The sequence below is a fragment of the Pristiophorus japonicus genome, chromosome 11 (genome assembly GCF_044704955.1).
Source record: "Pristiophorus japonicus isolate sPriJap1 chromosome 11, sPriJap1.hap1, whole genome shotgun sequence".
Classification (NCBI taxonomy): domain Eukaryota; kingdom Metazoa; phylum Chordata; class Chondrichthyes; family Pristiophoridae; genus Pristiophorus; species Pristiophorus japonicus.
This window is the reverse complement of record NC_091987.1, coordinates 96,206,752-96,229,430: the sequence shown is the minus strand read 5'-3', so window position 1 is coordinate 96,229,430 and position 22,679 is coordinate 96,206,752. Positions and strand designations below refer to the sequence as shown.

At 46.0% G+C, this 22,679-nt stretch overlaps 1 protein-coding gene across 1 annotated transcript in view; it reads left to right on the top strand.

The window, feature by feature from the left end:
• Positions 1-269: 269 nt before the first annotated feature.
• LOC139276178 (sorting nexin-9-like) overlaps positions 270-22,679 on the top strand; it is a 122,027-nt gene continuing 99,617 nt past the window's right edge. The window contains exons 1-3 of the mRNA XM_070893762.1: positions 270-410; positions 14,397-14,480; positions 19,408-19,482. Coding sequence (XP_070749863.1) covers positions 399-410; positions 14,397-14,480; positions 19,408-19,482 — 171 coding nt within the window. The 5' untranslated portion in view covers positions 270-398. The remainder of the gene's footprint in view (positions 411-14,396; positions 14,481-19,407; positions 19,483-22,679) is intronic.

Sequence of the window (22,679 nt, the reverse complement as noted above, 5' to 3'; positions counted from 1 at the left end):
GAACAATCTATTTTAAGTACAAGTTGTCTGAAGTTGTTTTCTAAATTGTTCTGCTCTGGTAATTTGTTTTACGGGAATTATAATTTATCCTTGGAATGCTATTATTTTTACTTTGACTCTAGAATTTGAAATGCCAGGTCTTTGCCAAGTTCGATGATCAGTCAGCCAGACCTGAATCTTATAAAACGATACTGATTGATGTCCAGCAGGGGATGATAGATTCTGCCGTTATCGGGGACAGCATTGCCTTTGGGAAACAACAGGCAAGTTCACTCTCCGCGAATGATGTGACGTTGTTGGGTGAACAGGCGAGCCTTGATCTGCACAGTGATTTAGCCACTTCTCTCTGCTGCTTTGAAAGACCGGTGTTCCACGTTACACTCTGGGGTACTGGAAAGATGTCCAGTAAGGTAGGGACTGATTGAGCTTTCTCACTCGAGCACCACTTAAAAGGAAAAATGTCACCATTTCCATTTCGCTACTCTGGAAGCGAGAGCCGCCCAGAACTGCAGTCCGTTTTGTATTTTGGGGAAATGTGTTTAAATCTGTTCATTGGTTGTGGCTTAAAACATAAATGTTATTTTTTTTAAAGCACCAGACAAATGAAGCTTTTGCTTTTAATGTAACGTAACCGCTTCTCTGTAAAGTTGATTTGCAATCTAATTAACTTGCATAGATTATTTTTTCTAAAACTAGGTGTGAGTTGGAGTAAATGACGAGGTGGAATAAGATACCTTCATTGGACTTGGGAAATGTTTGGGGATTTTACTTCTGCCAAGGTATCAATGTGAAATTAATTAGACCCTTGCTGTACATCCGAAGATCGAATGGTGACGTTTAAGTATTATAATTAAAACGAATAGATTTCCTTGTGTTTAGGAAATGACAGGGCTAAGCAAATATGACGGAGATTGATTTAATTTGTTAAAGTTCGAGGCGTTACACTAAGAATGACCTTTTGAGTGAGTTTCGGAAATGAACGAGCCCACATTCCGAGGCAGACAGCAGTGGCGGGCTATACTGGTGCCTCTAAGTTCTGGAAACAGCAACATAACTGGTGCAATTGGAAAGCAAAAAGCAAAACACTGCGGATGCTGGACATCTGAAATAAAAGCAGAAAATGCTGGAAACATTTCCTGTTTTCAGTAAATTTTAAATCAGGATTGGATCTGGAGTTTTTTCGTCCATCAGCGGTGGTATTTAAAAGCTAGCATGAAGTAAAAGCTAGCATGAAGTAAACTTTCCGCGGGAGGAGGACACTGGTCAGTATCGAGGAGTCAGTTCCCTCTGCACCGTGTTCGATGCTGAGGTTATTTAACCATTTCACCACCCGGGTGGCTGTGTCGCATGTGAAACCCAAGCATGTTTTTTTTTCCAAAACTGCATAGTTCTAAACTATATTCATTTTGGATCCTTTTCCCCAGGGTATGGGAATAAATGATTAATTGTGAATATCTCCCCATTTTCATTCAGTCAAGCGACTTTCTCCATATTCTCGTAAAAAATGGTAGAAATGTATTGACTGTGCTTCCCGCCCGCTCACGGCGTCTACTGGCCTGCAAACGTTTGGAATATAATATGCGATATATTCGGCTGGATTTTAACGCGAAGGAGCGCGGGTGTTTGTGACAACGCGTTGGGCTTGACTCCAAGCCACGTTAGGCTGCGTGCGAGCAATCCCCTCGGGAGAGGCGTGTTGCTGCTTAACGCCTGGAATTTGCTGTGGGGATTTTTTTTATTCGTTCAGGGATGTGGGCGTAGCAGGTAAGGCCAGCATTTATTACCCATCCCTAATTGCCCTTGAGAAGGTGGTGGTGAGCAGCCTTCTTGAACCGCTGCAGTTCGTGTGGTGAAGGTATTTGTTGTGTATCTGAAAAGCATGCACTCCCATGTTCTGCCACCAGGGAGCTCACCCTTGAAGTCCCAAGGGATCCCAGTATCCCTTGGGAGCACTGTATATAAGCTGGCCCCTAAGACCTGTTCCTCAATCTGGAGTGTCTTATTAAGGACAGGTCACTGTTACTTTAACCTCCCTGTGTGCAGCCTCATCTGTGTTAGGAACACAATAACTGCCGACGAGAATACGAATCCAACGCAAAAATGCAGCAAACTGTGGGCATTCTGGAGAAGTTCTCGGAGGGTGAGGACTGGGAAGCCTATGTGGAACGGCTAGACCAGTACTTTGTAGCCAACGAGCTGGACGGAGAAGGAAGCGCTGCAAAAAGGAGAGCGGTCCTCCTCACAGTCTGCGGGGCACCGACCTACAGCCTCATGAAGAATCTTCTGGCTCCAGTGAAACTCACAGATAAGTCGTATGAGGAGCTGTGTACACTGGTTCGGGAGCATCTTAACCTGAGGGAGAGTGTGCTGATGGCAAGGTATCGGTTCTACACATGCCAGCGATCTGAAGGCCAGGAAGTGGCAAGCTACGTCGCTGAGCTAAGGCGACTTGCAGGACAATGTGAGTTTGATGGCTACCTGGAGCAAATGCTCAGAGACTTTTTTGTACTGGGCATTGGCCACGAGACCATCCTACGAAAACTTTTGACTGTAAAGACACCGACCCTCAGTAAGGCCATTACGATAGCACAGGCGTTTCTGTCCACCAGTGATAACACCAAACAAATCTCTCAGCACACAAGTGCTAGCAATGTTCATAAATTAACTGGAACTGTGTTTGCGAGCAGAAATGTATAGGGCAGAACCCATGAGTCTGCAACTGCCAGCAGGCCTCAGGTGACCCAGATGACTCAGAGTCCCCAACAAAGGATGAATGCAAGGCAATTCACACCTTGTTGGCATTGTGGAGGCTTCCATTCAGCCTATTCATGCCGCTTCAAAGGATATGCTTGCAAGAGCTGTGGAACAATGGGGCACCTCCAACGAGTTAGCAAACAAGCTGCAAGCTCTGCAAAACCTGCTAACCACCGCGTGGCAGAGGAAGATCAGTCCATGGTGGATCAAAGCAATTTCGAGCCTCAGAGAGAGGAGGCAGATGCTGAAGTACATGGGGTGCACACATTTTCAACATAATGTCCACCTATAATGCTAAACATAAAATTGAATGGCTTACCCGTAGCCATGGAACTGGACACTGGCGCTAGCCAATCCATCATGAGTAAAAAGATGTTTGAGAGACTGTGGTGTAACAAGGCATTCAGACCAGCCCTGAGAGTCATTCACGCAAAACTGAGAACGTACACCAAAGAGCTTATCACTGTCCTAGGCAGCACCATGGTCAAGGTCACCTATGAGGGCACGGTGCACGAACTGCCACTCTGGATTGTCCTGGGCGATGGCCCCACACTGCTTGGAAGGAGCTGGCTGGGGAAAATCCATTGGAACTGGGATGACATCCGAGCGCGATCACATGTCGATGAGGCCTCATGTACCCAGGTTCTTAACAAATTTCCTTCCCTTTTTGAGCCAGGCATTGGAAACGTTTCCGGGACGAAGGTGCGGATCCACTTGGTCCCACGGGCACGACCCATTCACTACAAGGCGCGAGCGGTACCTCACATGATGAGGGAGAGAGTGGAAATCGAGCTGGACAGACTGCAGTGCGAGGGCATCATCTCCACAGTGGAATTCAGCGAGTGTGCCAGCCCGATTGTTCCAATACTCGAAAGTGATGGGCACGGTCAGGATTTGCGGCGATTATAAAGTAACTATTAATTGTTTCTCGCTACAGGACCAAGACCCGCTACCTAAGGCAGATGACCTATTTGCGACGCTGGCAGGAGTCAAGACGTTCACCAAGCTCGACCTGACTTCGGCCTACATGACGCAGGAGCTGGAGGAGTCTTCAAAGGGCCTCACCTGCATCAACACGCACAAGGGATTGTTCATCTACAACAGATGCCCATTTGAAATTCGGTCAGCTGCAGCGATCTTCCAGAGAAACATGGAGAGCCTACGCAAGTTGGTACCACACACGGTGGTCTTTCAGGACGACATATTGGTCACGGGTCGGGACACCGCTGAGCACCTACAAAACCTGGAGGAAGTCCTCCAGCGGCTGGATCATGTAGCGCTGCGGCTGATGAGGTCGAAATGCGTCTTCATGGCAACAGAAGTGGAGTTTTTGGGGAGAAAGATCGCGGCCGACGGCATTCGGCCCACAGACGCCAAGGCAGAGGCTATTAGGAATGTGCACAGGCCACAGAATGTCACGGAGCTGCGGTCATTCCTGGGAATCCTCAACTATTTTGGTAACTTCATACCAGGGTTAAGCACGCTTTTAGAGCCCCTACATGTGTTATTGCACAAAGGTGAGAATTGGGTATGGGGAAAAAAACCAAGAAATTGCTTTTGAGAAAGCAAGAAACATTTTATGCTCCAACAAGCTGCTTTTATTGTATAACCCCTGTAAAATTAACTTGTGCTAGCATGTGACGGGTCGTCGTACGGAGTCTGGTGCGTATTACAACAAACAAACGTTGTGGGGAAGTTGCAACCTGTTGCCTATGCTTCCAGGAGCTTGTCTAAGGCCGAGAGGGCATACAGCATGATTGAGAAAGAGGCATTAGCGTGTGTGTTCGGGTAAAGAAAATGCATCAGTACCTGTTTGGCCTCAAATTTGAACTGCAAACCGATCACAAGCCCCTCACATCCCTGTTCGCTGAAAACAAGGGGATAAATACTAATGTCTCAGCTCGCATACAAAGATGGGCACTCGCGCTATCAGCATATAACTATACCATCCGCCACAGACCATGCACCGAGAACTGTGCGGATGCTCTCAGTCAGGTACCATTGCCCATGGGGATGGAAATGGCGCATTCCGCAGACTTGTTGATGGTCATGGAAGCGTTGGAAAATGATAAATCACCTATCACGGCCCGCCAGATTAGGACTTGGACCAGCCAAGATCATCTGCTGTCCCAAGTAAAAAAACTGTGTACTGCATGGGAGCTGGGCCAGCATCCCCGTTGAAATGCAAGAGCCAATCAAGCGGTTTCAGCGGCGAAAGGACGAGCTGTCCATTCAGGCAGACTGCCTGTTGTGGGGTAACCGCATAGTGCTACCAAAAAAGAGCAGGGAGACGTTCATTCACCTGGAATTTTTTGAGGATGTTTCCAGTAGAGTGGACAAGGGAGAACCAGTTGATGTGGTATATTTGGACTTTCAGAAGGCTTTCGACAAGGTCCCACACAAGAGATTAATGTGCAAAGTTAAAGCACATGGGATTGGGGGTAGTGTGCTGACATGGATTGAGAACTGGTTGTCAGACAGGAAGCAAAGAGTAGGAGTAAATGGGGACTTTTCTGAATGGCAGGCAGTGACTAGTGGGGTACCGCAAGGTTCTGTGCTGGGGCCCCAGCTGTTTACACTGTACATTAATGATTTAGACGAGGGGATTAAATGTAGTATCTCCAAATTTGCGGATGACACTAAGTTGGGTGGCAGTGTGAGCTGCGAGGAGGATGCTATGAGGCTGCAGAGTGACTTGGATAGGTTAGGTGAGTGGGCAAATGCATGGCAGATGAAGTATAATGTGGATAAATGTGAGGTTATCCACTTTGGTGGTAAAAACAGAGAGACAGACTATTATCTGAATGGTGACAGATTAGGAAAAGGGGAGGTGCAACGAGACCTGGGTGTCATGGTACATCAGTCATTGAAGGTTGGCATGCAGGTACAGCAGGCGGTTAAGAAAGCAAATGTCATAGCGAGGGGATTTGAGTACAGGGGCAGGGAGGTGTTGCTAGAGTTGTACAGGGCTTTGGTGAGGCCACACCTGGAGTATTGTGTACAGTTTTGGTCTCCTAACTTGAGGAAGGACATTCTTGCTATTGAGGGAGTGCAGCGAAGGTTCACCAGACTGATTCCCGGGATGGCGGGACTGACCTATCAAGAAAGACTGGATCAACTGGGCTTGTATTCACTGGAGTTCAGAAGAATGAGAGGGGACCTCATAGAAACGTTTAAAATTCTGATGGGTTTAGACAGGTTAGATGCAGGAAGAATGTTCCCAATGTTGGGGAAGTCCAGAACCAGGGGTCACAGTCTAAGGATAAGGGGTAAGCCATTTAGGACCGAGATGAGGAGAAACTTCTTCACCCAGAGAGTGGTGAACCTGTGGAATTCTCTACCACAGAAAGTTGTTGAGGCCAATTCACTAAATATATTCAAAAAGGAGTTAGATGAAGTCCTTACTACTAGGGGGATCAAGGGGTATGGCGAGAAAGCAGGAATGGGGTACTGAAGTTGCATGTTCAGCCATGAACTCATTGAATGGTGGTGCAGGCTAGAAGGGCCGAATGGCCTACTCCTGCACCTATTTTCTATGTTTCTATGTTTCTATCTTGGATCTCCACAGCACACACCCGGGTATAGTAATGATGAAAGCGATAGCCAGATCCCACGTGTGGTGGCCCGGTATCGACTCTGACTTAGACTCCGGTGTACGGCAATGCAGCGTATGTGCTCAGTTGAGCAAGGTGCCCAGAGCAGCACCACTAAGTTCGTGGTCCTGGCCCTCCAGACCATGGTCGAGGATCCATGTCGACTATGTGGGCCCGTTTCTCGGTAAAATGATCCTGGTGGTGGTGGATGCTTTTTCAAAATGGATTGAATGTGAAATAATGTTGGGAAGCACCGCCACCGCCACCATTGAAAGCCTGAGGGCCATGTTTGCCACCCATGGTCTGCCTATCATACTGGTCAGTGACAACGGGCCATGTTTCACCAGTGCCGAATTTAAAGAATTCATGACCTGCAATGGGATCAAACATGTCACCTCGGCCCCATTTAAACCGGCCTCCAATGGGCAGGCAGAGCGGGCAGTACAAACAATCAAACAGAACTTTAAAAGAGTCACAGAAGGCTCACTCCAAACCCGCCTGTCCCGAGTACTGCTCAGCTACTGTACGAGACTCCACTCGCTCACAGGGGTGCCCCGGCTGAGCTACTCATGAAAAGGACACTTAAAACCAGACTCTCGCTGGTTCACCCCAACCTGCATGCTCAGGTAGAGAGCAGGCGGCAGCAACAAAATGTAAACGATGGTCACGCCACTGTGTCACGGGACTTTGTGGGGGGAGTGATGTTGTGTATCTGTAAAGCATGCATTCCCATGTTCCGCCACCAGGGAGCTCATCCCCTGAAGTTCCAAGGGATTCCAGCATCCCTTGGGCGTGCTGTATATAAGCCGGCCCCTTAGGCCTGTTCCTCACTCTGGAGTGTCTTATTAAAGACTGAGGTCACTGTTACTTTAACCTCCTTGTGTGCAGCCTCATCCGTGTTAGGAACACAATAGTACTCCCACAGTGCTGTTGAGGAATTTGACCCAGCCAGAATGAAGGAATAGCGATATATTTCCAATTCTGGATGATGTGTGACATGGAGGGGAACTTGGAGGTAATGGTGTTCCCATTGCGCCTGCTGCTCTTGACTTTCTAGGTGGTAGAGGTCGCGGGTTTGAGAGGTGCTGCTGAAGAAGCCATGGCGAGTTGCTGCAGTGCATCTTTTCGATGGTACACACTGCAGCCACGGTGCGCTGGTGGTGGAGGGAGTGAATGTTTAAGGTGGAGGATGGGGTGCCAATCAAGCGGGCTGCTTTGTCCTTAATGGTGTCGAGCTTCTTCAGTGTCGTTGGAGCTGCACTCATCCAGGCAAATGGAAAGTATTCCATCATACTCCTGACTTGTGCCTTGTAGATAGTGGGAAAGCTTTGTAAGGTCGGCAGGCGAGACACTTGTCACAGAATGCCCAGCCTCTGACCTTCTCTTGTAGCCACAGTATTTATGTGGCTGGTCCAGTTAAGTTTCTGGTCAATGGTGACCCCCAGGATGTTGATGGTAGGGGATTTGGCAATGGTAATGCCATTTGCCGTCATTCCACTTTTGAAAGTGATGGCAATTTCATGATTTGGCGCATGCAGAAATCCTGAAATTGCAGCCAGTCATTGACAGTTCTGAAATTTGTCCATTTTATTAAAAAATAAAACACTTTAAGAAACTTTACAAAAAAAAGTTTAAATTTTTTTTTTAAGTTTGTCCATCTTTATTTCAGGTATGCCTTTTCCTCACATGAGAGCCCCAATCTTATTTTTGTTCTCACTAACTATTTTAAAGAGTTAGAATTTTAAGAGCATACTCACTTCCTTGTTCACTGTCTGTGAGAATTCGGCCTTTTGATCAGCTGCTGAGACAGCAGTTCGCACAAGGGGATCCCCACTACAATCTGTTGATTTGAATTGAACGTTGTAAATTCCAAAGTTCTCGACACAGCGATTGCAAGATCCTTATGCAAAGCTTCCACTTCACTGCTGACCACAAATTCCCAGCCAATATATTAATTGTGCAATTAGAACGATATTGACATCGATTTTTCAGTTTGGTTCCATGGCTTTTCCAAGTTTCCTGGAACTTGCCAGTGAAAGCAAGGCGAGTAAATACTCTACTCACAGCTGCTTTCTTGCCTGCTAGCTCAAAGTACTTGTGCTGAGAGATTATTTACACACTTTGGAGGTGCCACCTACATGTTAGCGTTTTGGAGATCGGATCTGCACTTTGAAGCTCTGATCTATCAGATCAGCATGGGTGCCGCTTATGCTGTGTTACTTTGAACCTCAGATGAGGACTAAGGAGACCAGCATCAGCAGCATTAGCCGCAACATCATCATCATCATCATCACGGAATCGAGGAAGACTGAACAGTTCAATATGAGAACCACAGTCCCTGTCACAGGTGGGACAGATAGTCATTGAGGGAAGGGGTGGGTGGGACTGGTTTGCTGCAAGTTCTTTCCGCTGCCAGCACTTGATTTCTGCATGCTCTCGGCAACAAAACTCGAAGTGCTCAGCGCTCTCCCGGATGCACTTCCTCCACTTAGGGCGGTCTTTGGCCAGGGACTCCCAGGTGTCAGTGGGGATGTCGTCTTTTGTCAGGAAGGCTTTGAGGGTGTCCTTGTAACGTTTCCTCTGCCCATCTTTGGCTCGTTTGCTGTGAAGGAGTTCCACCTAAACACCAGCAACAGCCTATTGCTCCACAGGAGAGAGGGGATCAGCAGAGAGGTGCAGCTTGCAGGAGGCCATACCCGGATAATAGGGTCTACAGGCAGAGGATAAGCTTCCTCGCCGTGTTAGAACACCAGTGTCACAGGGTGCCCCATCAGGTGATGCCAGACATATGAAGGCTGTTGGAACAAAACCTGCTGCCCAGAGGATCTGATGGCCATGCTTTACCAATGGCTGTCAAAGTCACCACCGCCATCAATTTTTCTGCCTCTGGATCTTTGCAGGGCTCTGCCGGAGACATTAGTCGGTGGCACACAAACGCATAAGACAGGCAATACGGGAAAGTGGTGGAAAACGATAATATTTCTGTGCATCAAATAAAGAAAAGGCACTTAACAATACAAAATGTGTTTGACACCCATGAGCAACTGCAAATCTTTACTCTTCCTTTTCTGTGTTCTTCTACGTGGTGCAACTATGTGGCTTCAGCAGAGATAGAGGCAAGCTGCTCACGCCCCTGCTGTGACTGTTGAGATGCTCTTGGCTGATGACCTTTGGGTTTTGGAGCCCTTGAGGGCCCCATCAAAGGCTGCTCTACCTGCACCTGTGCAAGGGACGTGACGCAGCAAGTTGGGTACTGACTGAGGTGGGGTGGGTGGGGGCAACGGGTGAGATGTGGAAACGGTTTGAGCGGACCCCCCCACTTTCATGTCCCCTTTCGCTATCATCCCTCTCGTGGCCCAGCTGCACTTCCCTGCCACCACAGTGCTGGAGAACACCTTGCTGCAGTGCTGCAAGACCAATCCTATTTAAGGTGGCATCCAGAGTCTGCAAGCCTTTGTTGAAGGCCTACATGCACTCAAAGGATTACATACTACGTACAGCACAGAAAGGCCATTTGGCCCAACCAGTCCATGCCAGCGTTTATGCTCCACTCAAGCCTCCTCCAGTCTTTCCTCAGCTATCTCTATCAGCATAACCCTCTATTCCCTTCTCCCTCATATGGTTATCTAGCCTCCCCTTAAATGCATCTATACTATTCGCTTCAACCACTCCCTGTGGTAACAAGTTCCACATTCTCACCACTCTTTGGGTAAAGAAGTTTCTTCTGAATTCCCTATTTGATTACTTGGTGACTATCTTATATTAATGGCCTCTAGTTTTGCTCTTCCCCACAAGTTGAAATATTCTCTCTGTATTTACTCTATCAACACCTTTCATAATTGCAAAGACCTCTATTACGTCACTGCTCAGCCTCCATTTCTCACAAGAAAAGAGACCCAACCTATTAATCCTTCCTGATAGGCATACTCTCGCATTTCTATTATCCTTGATATCATTGCAAATGGCCTGTGACAGCATCCCACTTATACTTGAGGCCTACTCCTCAAATCGTTCTGCAATCATGTACAGTGTGCTTGGAATGCCTGTCAGTACATCGCACAATCTCTGCTGCTGCTCAATGATTATCCTCTTCATTGATGGCTCCCAGGATGCAGCATTTGTGTCCAGCTGAGCAGAGCTTGGAGAGTCCTGCGCCTTCCGATGTGGTCTCTCCACAGCTGTCCCTGACTCCACTATCTGCTTTTGTTCACTTGTGAAGTGCGAGTCACCAGATGTAACTGGTCCCACTGAAGTGCAAGTATCTGAACTGGTGCATGGTCTACATAAGTCCATCAGAGGGATTGAGCTCCTCTGAGGAGTCGGTGGCGGAGAACTTGACCGCCTCCTGTTGGATGTGTGAAGGCCCTGTGGGAGATAGAAGACATAAATGAGTACTATCAAGGGAAGAATGTTAGAAGTTATTATTATGGACATCATCATATTTCACTCGCTGTTGACATGAAGTCAACATGACTGAGTGCCATGTGGCTATCTGATATTGACTAGGTAGCTGGGACATTCCCATCTCGGACCAGGCATACCGAGACTCCGCTGATCTCAAGCGCCTCCTCCTCTGCAGTTATTAATTGTGGAAGACCAGCTCCAATTCTCTGCCTATCCCTGGTGTTCTCTGCCCACTTCTCCTGCAAGGAAGAAAGAAAAGACCTTTGCGTGAGAGTAATGGCATGTGTTCAGCTGATGGTTGGAGAGCACTTGTCGAGGATCACTATACGGGAGAGGCATGACATTGCATAATACTGAGGGCAAGTGTCAGTGGTGGATGGATAGGTGGGGATGTGAGGAAGTACATAGACAGAGAGGGATGGGTGCACCTGCAAGATAAGTATGTGTGAGGAGTGATGTGTAGGTTTGAGAAGGCAGAGTGAGTGGATTGGGGTGATACGCACATCTGGATATAGGTGAATGTGCCACTGCTCTTGCCTTTCCTGGTTAGGCTATTAACTCGCTTCCTGCATTTGACCAGGAATGTGGCATTAGCTAGGCAGAACCCTCAAATTCTCTGATGCTGGAATAGAGCTGCTACTATAGGAAATGGGGAAAGGTAAGTGATCCTATTTAGCATATTAAGGCATTCTTTCTACAGGAGAGCGGCAACCGTGGTAGCGGTACAACAATATGGTCAAAACTACTAGAGGCACCTGAAGAAATTAGTCCAGATAAAGCAATCCAGCAGTACCTTAGACCAAGTAGGTGGGTAAATTATGCATGTCTCAAAGTGTTTCTTTGCACACTGTTGCACTTGACTACTGCCCCATGCAAAGCATTGAGATTACACTACTGCCCTTTGAGTGCTTACTTCAGCATTCTCTACACTGAAACTGTCAGCACACTGACATCCTCATACACAAAAAAAAAACTTATTTTGATGAAATCCAGATGCATGTTCAGGTAATCACAAGCACAATGGGTTACAGCATCATCTCTTGAGTGTCACAGTTTGGGCTGACACTCTGCATTTCAACATTTCTATGTCTTGCAGGTCAAGGCACCACATAAGAAAAGAGAGCAGAGCACTGGAAAAGGACCACATAACATCAAATCCTTGAGTTTGTTCAAGAATTGCGCCGTAGAAATTCTTAGTGAATCAGGTAGACTGAAGTGGAAGGCCTTCTCGAAACTGAAGGCTAGTGCCATGGCTCCCATGTTTCATGCTGCTCGTTCACTTATATACTGAAAAACAGCACCATGGTACATGGTATATTGCCAAGTAGGTAAAATTTGAACGGGGGTCGTGCAACTCACTTCCTAATTTATGATCCTTTGCCTGTTTTTACCAGGCCTAAGGGTTTTGTGGGCTTTCGTTGGGCAGTAGTTGGGCAAATAGCCCAACTCTGCACTAGTGAAAGTGTTTTTGGTGCGCATGCGGAAGATCTGCCAAGGAGAAACTTGACAGATCGCAAGTTTTGGGTTTTCACGCATGCGCAGGGCATACGGAAACCCGGAACTTGCAGGGCCATTCTGAGGGCTAATGATGGCATAGACTGTGCATAAGCCATTATCGGCCCCACAAAATCCAGGTCATTAAATCAGAGAAAATGGTAAAACAATAAAATAATAGAAATTACAGAACAGGAGGCAGCCATTTGCACATTGTGCCTATGTTAGCAATAACACTTCAACTTGAACTTTGCACTCTTAATCCATTTTCAGTGCCAATTCTCATATCCTTTTCTACTCTTCCTTGTCAAATACATATCCAATTCCTTTTTAAATGACAATCTCTGCTTCAGTAGCTACTTGTGATAAAATATTCTGGGGGTGATCATCGACTTTCTGCTGAAACGGAGGTGAAGCCGTTGGAACGGCCACAGTGCCCGCCCATTGGTGTCGACATGAGGTCTGAGACACTTTGAGGCCAGGGCCTCACTCACTTGCCACCGTTGTGCATCTTGCCGGTTATGGGAAATGGGATATCATCTGGCTCGCACACTGAGCAGTCCGGCAGGTCAGGTGTGGGGGTAGGAGACAATCCCAGTGATATCGAAGGGGTTGGCAGTGGGCTAGATTTTTTGGGAGGGCCCAGGAGGTGCAACCCTCATGCTCCTGGGCTCACCAAAAAATATATATTTTCTGGGCCATTTGATAAGTGGCCTCCAGTGGCCCCCTAAAGGACCACTAGTTAGGCCAATCAATGTCTGGAGAAATAATCGGTGCATGCTTTGCCCATTTGGTCACCATAAGGTGGGATAAGGACGGGTTCAATTTGGCTCCATGGTGTAGGACCCTAATTTGAATATTTAAGCCGTATCTTGCCTGTTTCGTGTAGGCAGGCTGCTTGCTCATTTAAAGTCTCGACTAAAAATTGTATTGGGGGGAAGGGGGGGAAAGGGGGGGGTTGCTTCATCATCAATGGAGTAGCTGAGCTGCTCCTCCCTCCGAATATTCAATTGGTGGCGGCCCATTTTTCAGGCAAGAAACAGGCAACTAGCGGTTGAAAATTGCCCCCTCTGTGCTCTTAATATCTGCTTTCTGCTAATTTCTCCCTTCTTCATATTAATAGATTAAGCAATTGGGAAAAACTGTGGCAAATGGATTTCAGTGTAGGCAAATGAGAGGTCATCCACTTTGGACCTAAAAAGGATAGAACTTTCACCACTTTCTAAATGGTGAAAATCTAGAAATAGTGGAGGTCCAAAGAAACTTAGGTGTCTAGGTACATAGATCATTAAAATGTCATGGACAGGTACTGAAAATAATCCAAAAGGCTAATGGAATGCTGGCCTTTATATCTAGAGGACTAGAATACAAGGGGGTGGAAGTTATGCTGCAGCTATACAAAGCCCTGGTTAGGCCACACTTGAAATAGTGAGCACAGTTCTGGGCACCACACCTTAGGAAGGATATATTGGCCTCGGAGGGAGTGCAGCGTAGCTTTACCAGAATGATAACCGGACCTCAAGGGTTAAGGTACGAGGAGAGATTACACAAACTATATACCGTTATATTCCCTGGAATTTAGATGGTTAAGGGGTGATTAATCAAAGTTTAAAAGATATTAAGGGGAACTGATAGGGTATATAGAGAGAAACTATTTTCACTGGTTGGAGAGTCTAGGACTAGGGGGCATAGTCTAAAATTTAGAGCCAGGCCTTTCAGGAGCAAAGTTAGGAACCTGTACATGCAAAGGGTGGTAGAAGTTTGGAACTCTCTTTTGCAAACAGCAATTGATACTGGATCAGTTGTTAATTTTATATCTGATATTGATAGATTTTTGCAAACCAAAGGTGTTGAGGGATATGGGGCAGATGTGGGAAATGGAGTTAGGTCACAGAACCGCCATGATCTCATTGAATGACAGGCTCAAGGGGCTAAATGGCTTATTCTTGTTCCTCTGTTCCTTTATTCTAATGTTCTTGAATCTATGCCAAAAATAAAGAAATGTTACTTATAATCCGATGATTTTGCACAGGAAATTAAAGCAGAATTAATAAACATATTATAATTTTATATCTTCATACCGAGCCATTGTGAAACTGTGGAGGCCGTAGGAACAGGATACTTTGGACTTAACGTACTTTCTTTACTTAGGCAGTAGTTCGGTGTATCTTCAAACGTCGCAAAGAGGGTGAACTGACTCTAATACCAGGAGAGGTTATTACAGTTACCAATCAGGTAAATAATCTACAGCAATCAAAGAGCAAAATAATGTACATGATGAAATTATTATGATAAGTCAACATTTAGTTATGGACAATGGGTAACACCTATTTTACGTATTTTCTAGACATTTTTAAACATAGTTCCCAATTTTATTCCAAATGGTTACGGTCAGCTGGGGAAAAAAGAACTGTAACAATCCTCCGTGTGTACAATCACCACACGGCGATGTCTATGCCATTTTGCCTCAAGTGAGGCAAAGAGTCCTTTCACTGTATCTTTCCAGAGGGTCCGACCTCTTTGTTGTTATTTGCCATTTGCTGAGGTATGTAGCCTCATTGGTGACTGTTATTTTAACACTGTGAAACTAACTGATGTTGTCATATTAAGTTGATACTGAACTTGTCCAATGCTTGTGTTTATTCCATTGAACATGCACTGTAGAGTGTGCATGCTGTCAATCCTTGCTGCCCAGCAGCAATCTTCACAGTTCTTCCTTCCATGTGTTATCATGTGCTTGCTTGAGAGCTATGGAACAGTAGAAGACAGGTTTATTGAATTCCTGTGCTGATTTGAGTAGTTGGCATATAAGAAGTGATTCCATATTCCCAGCATGGAATCCATGCTCACAAGGAACATGGGCCAGATATAGGGCTACAGTATCGCAGCCCCAATGCTGCCTCTTGGAGTGCACAATTGCAGAATCATACCTATCATTTGTATTTGGCCTGTATTAGATTTGATGGGCCAAAACCCTGTTTGTTGTTCTGACATAACAGGGATAATTTTAACTTCACCCACCAGGAACGGCCAGATTTAGTTTGGCCATCTGTTTTACACCTCGCTTAAGCTTACTCTACATGGTCTTCAGTAGAGTGTGAAATCAGGTGGGGTGAAGAATGGGCAGCCGAACTGTGCCCATTTCCCGCCTGGCAGGTTAGATTAAAGTTGTCTCCAACATTTCTAGAGCTTGGTTGGTAAGATATCAGCAGTATGGATTGAACATCATGGATGCTGTGGACTTTGTTGTTTTTCTGCTATTTCAGTGACTGCTGCACTTCAGCCCCAATTGGTGGATAATCATGATCTGTTCCTTCTTAGTGCTTACAGTCGCATTTCTGACAGTTGTAGTTCTCTCTGGCTGATTGTTCCTGACTATATAAAAGCCCAATATTACAAGTTTTTGCAATCATCTAATCATTTTCTTCTTTTGAGTCAGAAATACTTATGAAATTCTTTAATTTGAAGGCTAGCTTGTCACCTCCATTTTAGCCTGTTTGCCTTCGCTGCCCTAGTGCTGTAGTACTGTGTAACTGTTTACAAGAATCATTTATTTGGCATGTTAGGCAATTAAAATGGACAATATCTCGTGTGTCTTCAAGTTGGTGCCTTTCAACATGGGCTCCACTTTACTTTTGACGAAAGCGCATCCTTCTCTATAACTCAAGACAACTCCACTCCTTTGAACCATATTGGTGTAAAAGCTTGCTTGTTTCCCTGATGTGCAATTTATGGATGCTGGTTCCTTTTAGCTGTTGCAAGTCTTTAAATGCTGCAACACCATATGATTTTCTGTCCTCCAACAGGTGAGATCCCAAAGAGAGATATTTCCCACCCATCATATTATAATTAGGCTGATTCCAAAAATTCACATGGGATCAATGCACTACAGGTCAGATAAGAAAGAAGAAAGACTTGCATTTATATAGCGCCATTCCTGACCATTGTAATTGGTGTAATTCACACATTGGGCAACTCCTGGTTGAACTTATGGTGAATTGGAAACTCTAGCTTCTAAAAATGAACTGTTGCCTAGTGTAGTAAATACTGACTACATTGTACTCAGAAAGCAATTAGATCAATGTACTCAATGAAGAGTAGAGACATATATGTTTGATTTAAAAAAATATATTTAAAAGATCAGATTAGACTTTTTAGCACCTAAAACATGAAGTGCATTGGAACAGCTACGTGACCATTGCCCAATCTTACATTCTTATGGTTTTAACCATTTAATAAGCACTTCCAGCTTAACCCACCAAAAATACACTGACAAGTTTCATCTTAACCACAACTTTCACAAGAGATATTTCATTTTAAAACACACTAATGTAGATGTATCATTTGCATACCTGGATTTTGCAGGGTTTTAGCTTTTGGTGATGAAATAAATTAAAAGAATGCAAATTGTCTATTTTCCAACAGTAGAAGCAGATTCAATTGGCCTAATGTCCTCCTTTCATGCCACATTTTCTTACATTTTCAGCTTAAGCTAATTCCCACCTTCAAGCCCACAATTAGCACTGTGCAGGCAACGCATGTCCAATCACCCGGACACAACTAGGAAGCAAATTTGGTCAGGTGCTATCCTTATTAAATGGGCAGGTTGTCAGCACTACTAGTGCTGTTGAGTTACAGGTAACCTAATGAGGGCAGAAATATCAGGCATCCCTGATGCTATTTAATGGCAGCCTGCACCTCTTAAAGTGGAGGTGCACTTTGGCTGCAGACAACTGTCACTGAAGGCAAAAGGGAAGCTGCAAGGGCCCCTGGTTCTCGGGCGCTGCCTTGGAGGTATTGGTGGAGGTGGTTGGCAGGACGAGGGATGTCCTCTTCCTGCCAGGCAGGAGGAAAGTCTCCAGGCAAGCTGCTTGGCTGCAGTGGGCTGAGCAGATCAGTAGCAGGAACATCGCTCTGGCTTCTGGCTGCAATTCCAGAAGAAGTTTAATGACCTGACCAGGCCATAGAATCATATAGCACAGAAGGAGGCAGTTCGGCCCATCATGCCGATGCAGGCTCTTTGAAAGAACTATCCAATTATTCCCACTCCCCTGCTCTTTCCCCATAGCCCTGCACATTTTTCCTTTTCCAAATCCCTTTTGAAAGTTACTATTCAATCTGCTTCCACCATCCTTTCAGGCTGTACATTCCAGATCACAGTCTGTTGCATAAAATAATTCTCATCTATCCTGAGTGTCCGGACCCTCAAGGGCCGGAGCTGTTCTAGGTCACCCACTACGGCCATCTCCAGTGCTCACAGTCAAATGATCCAGCATTCTTCCACCTCCAAGGCTGCAGCAACAGGGGAAGCACCTGATAATAGGAGCACTAGAATGAGCAGGCTAGACACTAAGGGATTGCACTAGAGTAATTTCATTTCAATATTAAAACAAATTGTTTAATGCAGAATGCACAAGATTTGAAGTAAAGAGGTTTTGTTTGCTTTGATGTTGGTCTTCATATTCTTACGGTATGCAAGAGGAACACCCATGAGGTAGTAGTGTTTGAGTGCATTCAAAGAGTGGGCGGAATGACTGGGTCAGATAGTCAGTGAGACTGTTGGTGTGCTGGGGTGAGGAAGGATTGTTCAAGAAAACCTCTCCCCAATAATTTGTTGCCTTACAGTACTGGCAGCTGGCAGCACTGCTCCACTTTGGTCTTCCTCATTATCCTCTGCATCCTTGTCCTCTTCTTCACCATCCTCTTCCACTTGTTCCTTCTGTTGCAGATCCAAGTTTTGGCCTGCATGGATGGCATAATTGTGGAGCATGCAGCAAACCACAACTAGCCTGGAGAATCACTCTGGGTCAGTGAGAGTTCTTGTTCTTGTGTGGCTGTTATTGCATTGGCAATCTGCATCCAAGCCAGGTCTCAGCCCGTGTCTCCAAGGAGCCAACCTGTAATCAATCTGGGTGGAAATGGGAGGGATTGAGGACTAGGGCAGTATGGATGCCTCACAACTATTGTTAGGAAACCAGGCACAGACCAGCATTATTTGCTGACTATGATCACACACCAGCGATACCTTCAAGGAATGGAACCCCTTCCAGTTATAAAACAGGACGCAATGGGTGCACGGTCAATTATGACCTATACCTGTGGAAATCCAACGAAGCGGGTAAATCCAAGAGCTCTCGTGTTCTGATCGGCAGCCTGTATGAGGCAGGTGATGTATTTATGTTTCCTTGTTGAGAGTATCTGTCACCTGCCTGATGGCAATGATGGAAGTTACCTGTTGCACCATTGAATGAGCCTGTGGTGTAGAATTTGAAGGCCATCGTAACTTCTCCAGCTGTGTGTGCCTTGGTGTTTAGGTCCAATTCCTGCTGCGATAGATGACATAGGTCAGTGACTGCTTGCCTACAGAAGTGCAGCCTCCTCATAAACTGCTCCTTTGTTATGTTCAGATATGACATTCAGTTCCAGAAGACTCACATCCTGTGAGGCCTTTTGTGCCCTTGGATACTTTGTGTGGCAGCCTCAATGGCAATTTCCAGCAACATTCCCATTTTCCCCAGTAGCTACTGTAGCCAATGAAGTAAAACAGAGCAGCTGCAGTCAAGAGTCAGTCTCCAACAGCTCTGTAGTATCAAACACTTCCCCAAACGCAACCAAAAGAGCCAAAAATTGGTTTCAAAACTCTCCAGAAGCCTAAAATGACTAATCAGAGACTTACCTTAATGGAGGTGAGGATCCCTTTAAGTTGCAGCCTGCTTCCTGAGTGTTTACACTATATTTTACTGGGCAGGCTTAAGAATGATCGAATCAAATGCTCGCAGGCATCACTTTCCAAAAGGATCCTAATACAAGCACAGGACCACCACCCTCCAGCATTCATTTCAGGCCACCGCCAGGGATACTTAAAGATCTCCTTAACCAATATGGCAGCTGCTGCATTTCATGCACAATTCTGGTGTGGGATGTCCCACAGTGAAATTGATAGTTTGAACAACCATTTAGTGGCTGAAAACTAGTGGCAAAATGCTGTCGAATTTCTACCCCAGAATCTTTATTTCAGGCATAGAATGTGGTTTAAAATAAATATCTACACTATTCAGATACAATTTGCACTTTAGAGGGTGGTGTTTCTTCAAAAGTATGCCCTCAATTTTAAAGAATAATACAAGGCACGACTACACATCTGATGCGATTGTTTCTTCAGGATAAAGACAATGGCTGGTACGAAGGTATCAACTCTAATGGAGAGCACGGACTGTTCCCAGGAAAATATGTTGAGGTAAGATGCAGGATAATTTAGCATCAATTATTATCGATTATAACTGAATGCAAAACTCAGTCAAGCAAGAAACCCCAATATACTTAATTGCTTCCAATTTGCCTTATCACCTGGAATTTCTGATCCAGGTTTTACATTTTCCCTAGTGAATCATGTTTCAATACTTTATAAATCTCATTGTCCATGTGTTGTTACAGTCCTGCAGAAGAGTAGCAAACATTGAAAGTTAAATCATTTGCACACATCATACCACAGGACTATTAGTTGTTTCATTATTAGCTAAGTTCTTTGGAAAAATTGGAAAACATATTTTTCAGCAGAAACAAGGTGCAGGTGAGAAAAATAATTATTGGAGGCATATCAATTTGTTAAGATGATTTTCCATAATTTTTAGCATAAGTTATTGTAAAAGAGACTTCATAAGTAATCTGTAGAACCACTTGACATTGCTTCACACACAGTATGATCTAAAATGAGGATAAAAGTGGGAACTGAGTCTCTGCTTGCCACTTCCCCCCAGCAATGAAGCTAAGACCAGTAACACAATGAGTAATTTCTGTTTCTGTAATTGTCTTTCAATTCATCTCTCTCTGTTTAATAATTGTAGCTTTCTTTCTCTGCAGGGCTTTGCCTCCCACATACTTTATCTCTGTCATCAGTATCTGTTTGCCACCAACTCTTTCTCATTCTCATCCTGTTTTCAAAACCCTCCATGACCTCACTCCTCCCTATCACTGTAATCTCCTCCAGCCCCACAATCCCCCGAGCTGTCTGCGCTCCTCTAGTTCTGGCCTCTTGAGCATCTCTGATTATAATCGCTCAACCATTGGTGGCGGTGCCTTCTGTTGCCTTGGCCCCAAGCTCTGGAACTTCCTGCCTAAACCTCTCTGTCTCGCTACCTCTCTTTCCTCCTTCAAGACACTCCTTAAAACATACCCCTTTGATCAAGCTTTTGGTCACCTGCACTAATTTCTACTTATGTAGCTCGGTGTCAAATTTTTTTATCTCATTATATTCCTATGAAGCGCCTTGGGACGTTTCACTACGTTAAAGGCGCTATATAAATACAAGTCATTGTTGTTGTCGTTGATGTCTCTCTCTTTCCTACTTAGTCTCACTGTCTCCTTTCTCTGCTGTTTATCTCCAACTTGTTCTCTCTTTCTCTTTCTCCAGCAGACATTCCTTTATTGGTTTATTCAAGTTCTATCCATTACCTTTTTTCTTAATGCCCAGGCACACACCCAGCTGGCAGCCAACCTATACTGAGTAAGATGTGGCTAAGCAAACTGGGCAGGAAGGTCTGCGGCTGGGAGGAAGTGGGGTGGCTGTTGAGTACAAGGCCCGAGGTTGGAGCCAGGAGGCAGCAGACTTGAAGCTGGAGCAGCAAAAAAGCAGAGGCTGAAGTTGGAGAATGGAGGAACCGGGGCCTGAGCTGCAGCTGGAAGGAGAAAACAGAATCGTTGAATCTGATTGGTCATTGGTAATCTTGTGACAAATAATACATTAACAATCACATAGGGCTGGATTTTACGAACCTCGGTGTATCTGTGGTGGGCGACGTCGGTGGCGGGTCCCAGCCCTACTGCTGGCTCCAGCCCACTGTGTAGAATGAATTGACCTTGATTGGGCTTGTTAATCCTGTTGTGTATTGCTCTGGTACATTAAATGTATGGTAAATACAATGGTGCACCACAGAGGACGCTGTGGTGGGAGACCTGAAAGTACCTGCACGAGGCAGTGTAAAAGGCTGCCCCCCACACCTGTGGAGCACTCTGCAGCTGTTCAATAAAGGACTAAGGTCACAGCAGTTAGATTAACACCAGACCGTGTGGAGTCAGTGATTTGTGTGCTACATACACCACATTGGCAACAAGGAAGCAGACGAATTCCACGCAACCATGGCTACTCTGGGCTCGCTAAAGGGTTTTACCGTGGGCAATGATTGGGAGGCCTTTACGGAAAGGCTCGAATACTACTTCACAGCAAACGTTCTGACGGAGGACACGAACACACTGAGAGAGAAGCGTAAGGCGATATTGCTTTCCAGTTGTGGCAATGAGGTTTACTGTCTTGTCAGGAATTTGCTGGCACCCGGGAGCGCCAGGGACAAGTCATATGAGGAGCTGATTGAACTCATTCGTGACCAGTTGAAACCGAAGAAGAGCATCCTCACGGCCAGATACAAATTTTACCATCACTGCAGACCCGAGGGCCAGGATATCACCAAATATGCTGTGGATCTCAGGAGACTCGCGCCGTCGTGTGATTTTGGGGCACACCTTGATGAGGCGCTGTGGGACGTTTTCATCATGGGGATCGGCGACGAGGGCCTCCTTCACGGAACCCACAGTCACCCTGACAAAGGCCATCACCATCAGCTGGGCATATATGACCTAGACGTGCAGCACCAAGCAAATGATCCACACAGTCTCGAACCCAGCAGGCACTGTCCACAGGATAGCGGCCACCATGGACAAAACTACAGAACGTGGCTCTGTCCAGGGCAGAGAGCACGGACCTCGGGGTCCTGGAACTCAGAGTCCGCTTAGGGGGGCCAATCAAGCAGCACCATGCTGGCGCTGCGGAGGAAGCCATGGGGCTCACCGGTGCAGGTTTGCGGAGTACACGTGCGATACCTGCCACAATAAAGGCCACCTTCAGCGCATGTGTAAAAGAAATTGGGCTCACCATGTGGCTGAGGAGATGGGGGATGATCCACTGTTCAGTGAGGAGCAGGCAGAAGAAGATGAGGTGTTGGGACTGTATACGTGCACCGACGATTCGCCCCCAGTGGTAATGGAAATAAAAATTGACGGAGTCCCAGTGAGTATGGCAGTGGATACGGGATCGGGTCTGTCGTTGATGAGTCAGAGAACTGTGGGGTAACCCGGCTGCACGACCCAAGCTGGTCCCGGTTAAGACAAAGCTGCGTACTTACACCAAGGAACTGATACCTGTTCTCGGCAGAGCGGATATACAGGTATCTCACGGGGGCGAGATGCATGGTTTACCTTTATGGGTCATTGCAGGCGATGGGCCAACGCTCCTCGGCAGAAGATGGATGGGAAAGGTCTGTGGGAGCTGGGAAGACTTCTTCACTCCCCCACAGACTGCTGCTCCCCAGGGGTCCAAAGGGCAGTGGCAACCGAGCTGGAGCTGCAGCAGCAGCCCAGAACTCCTGGCCCCAAGCAATCCTG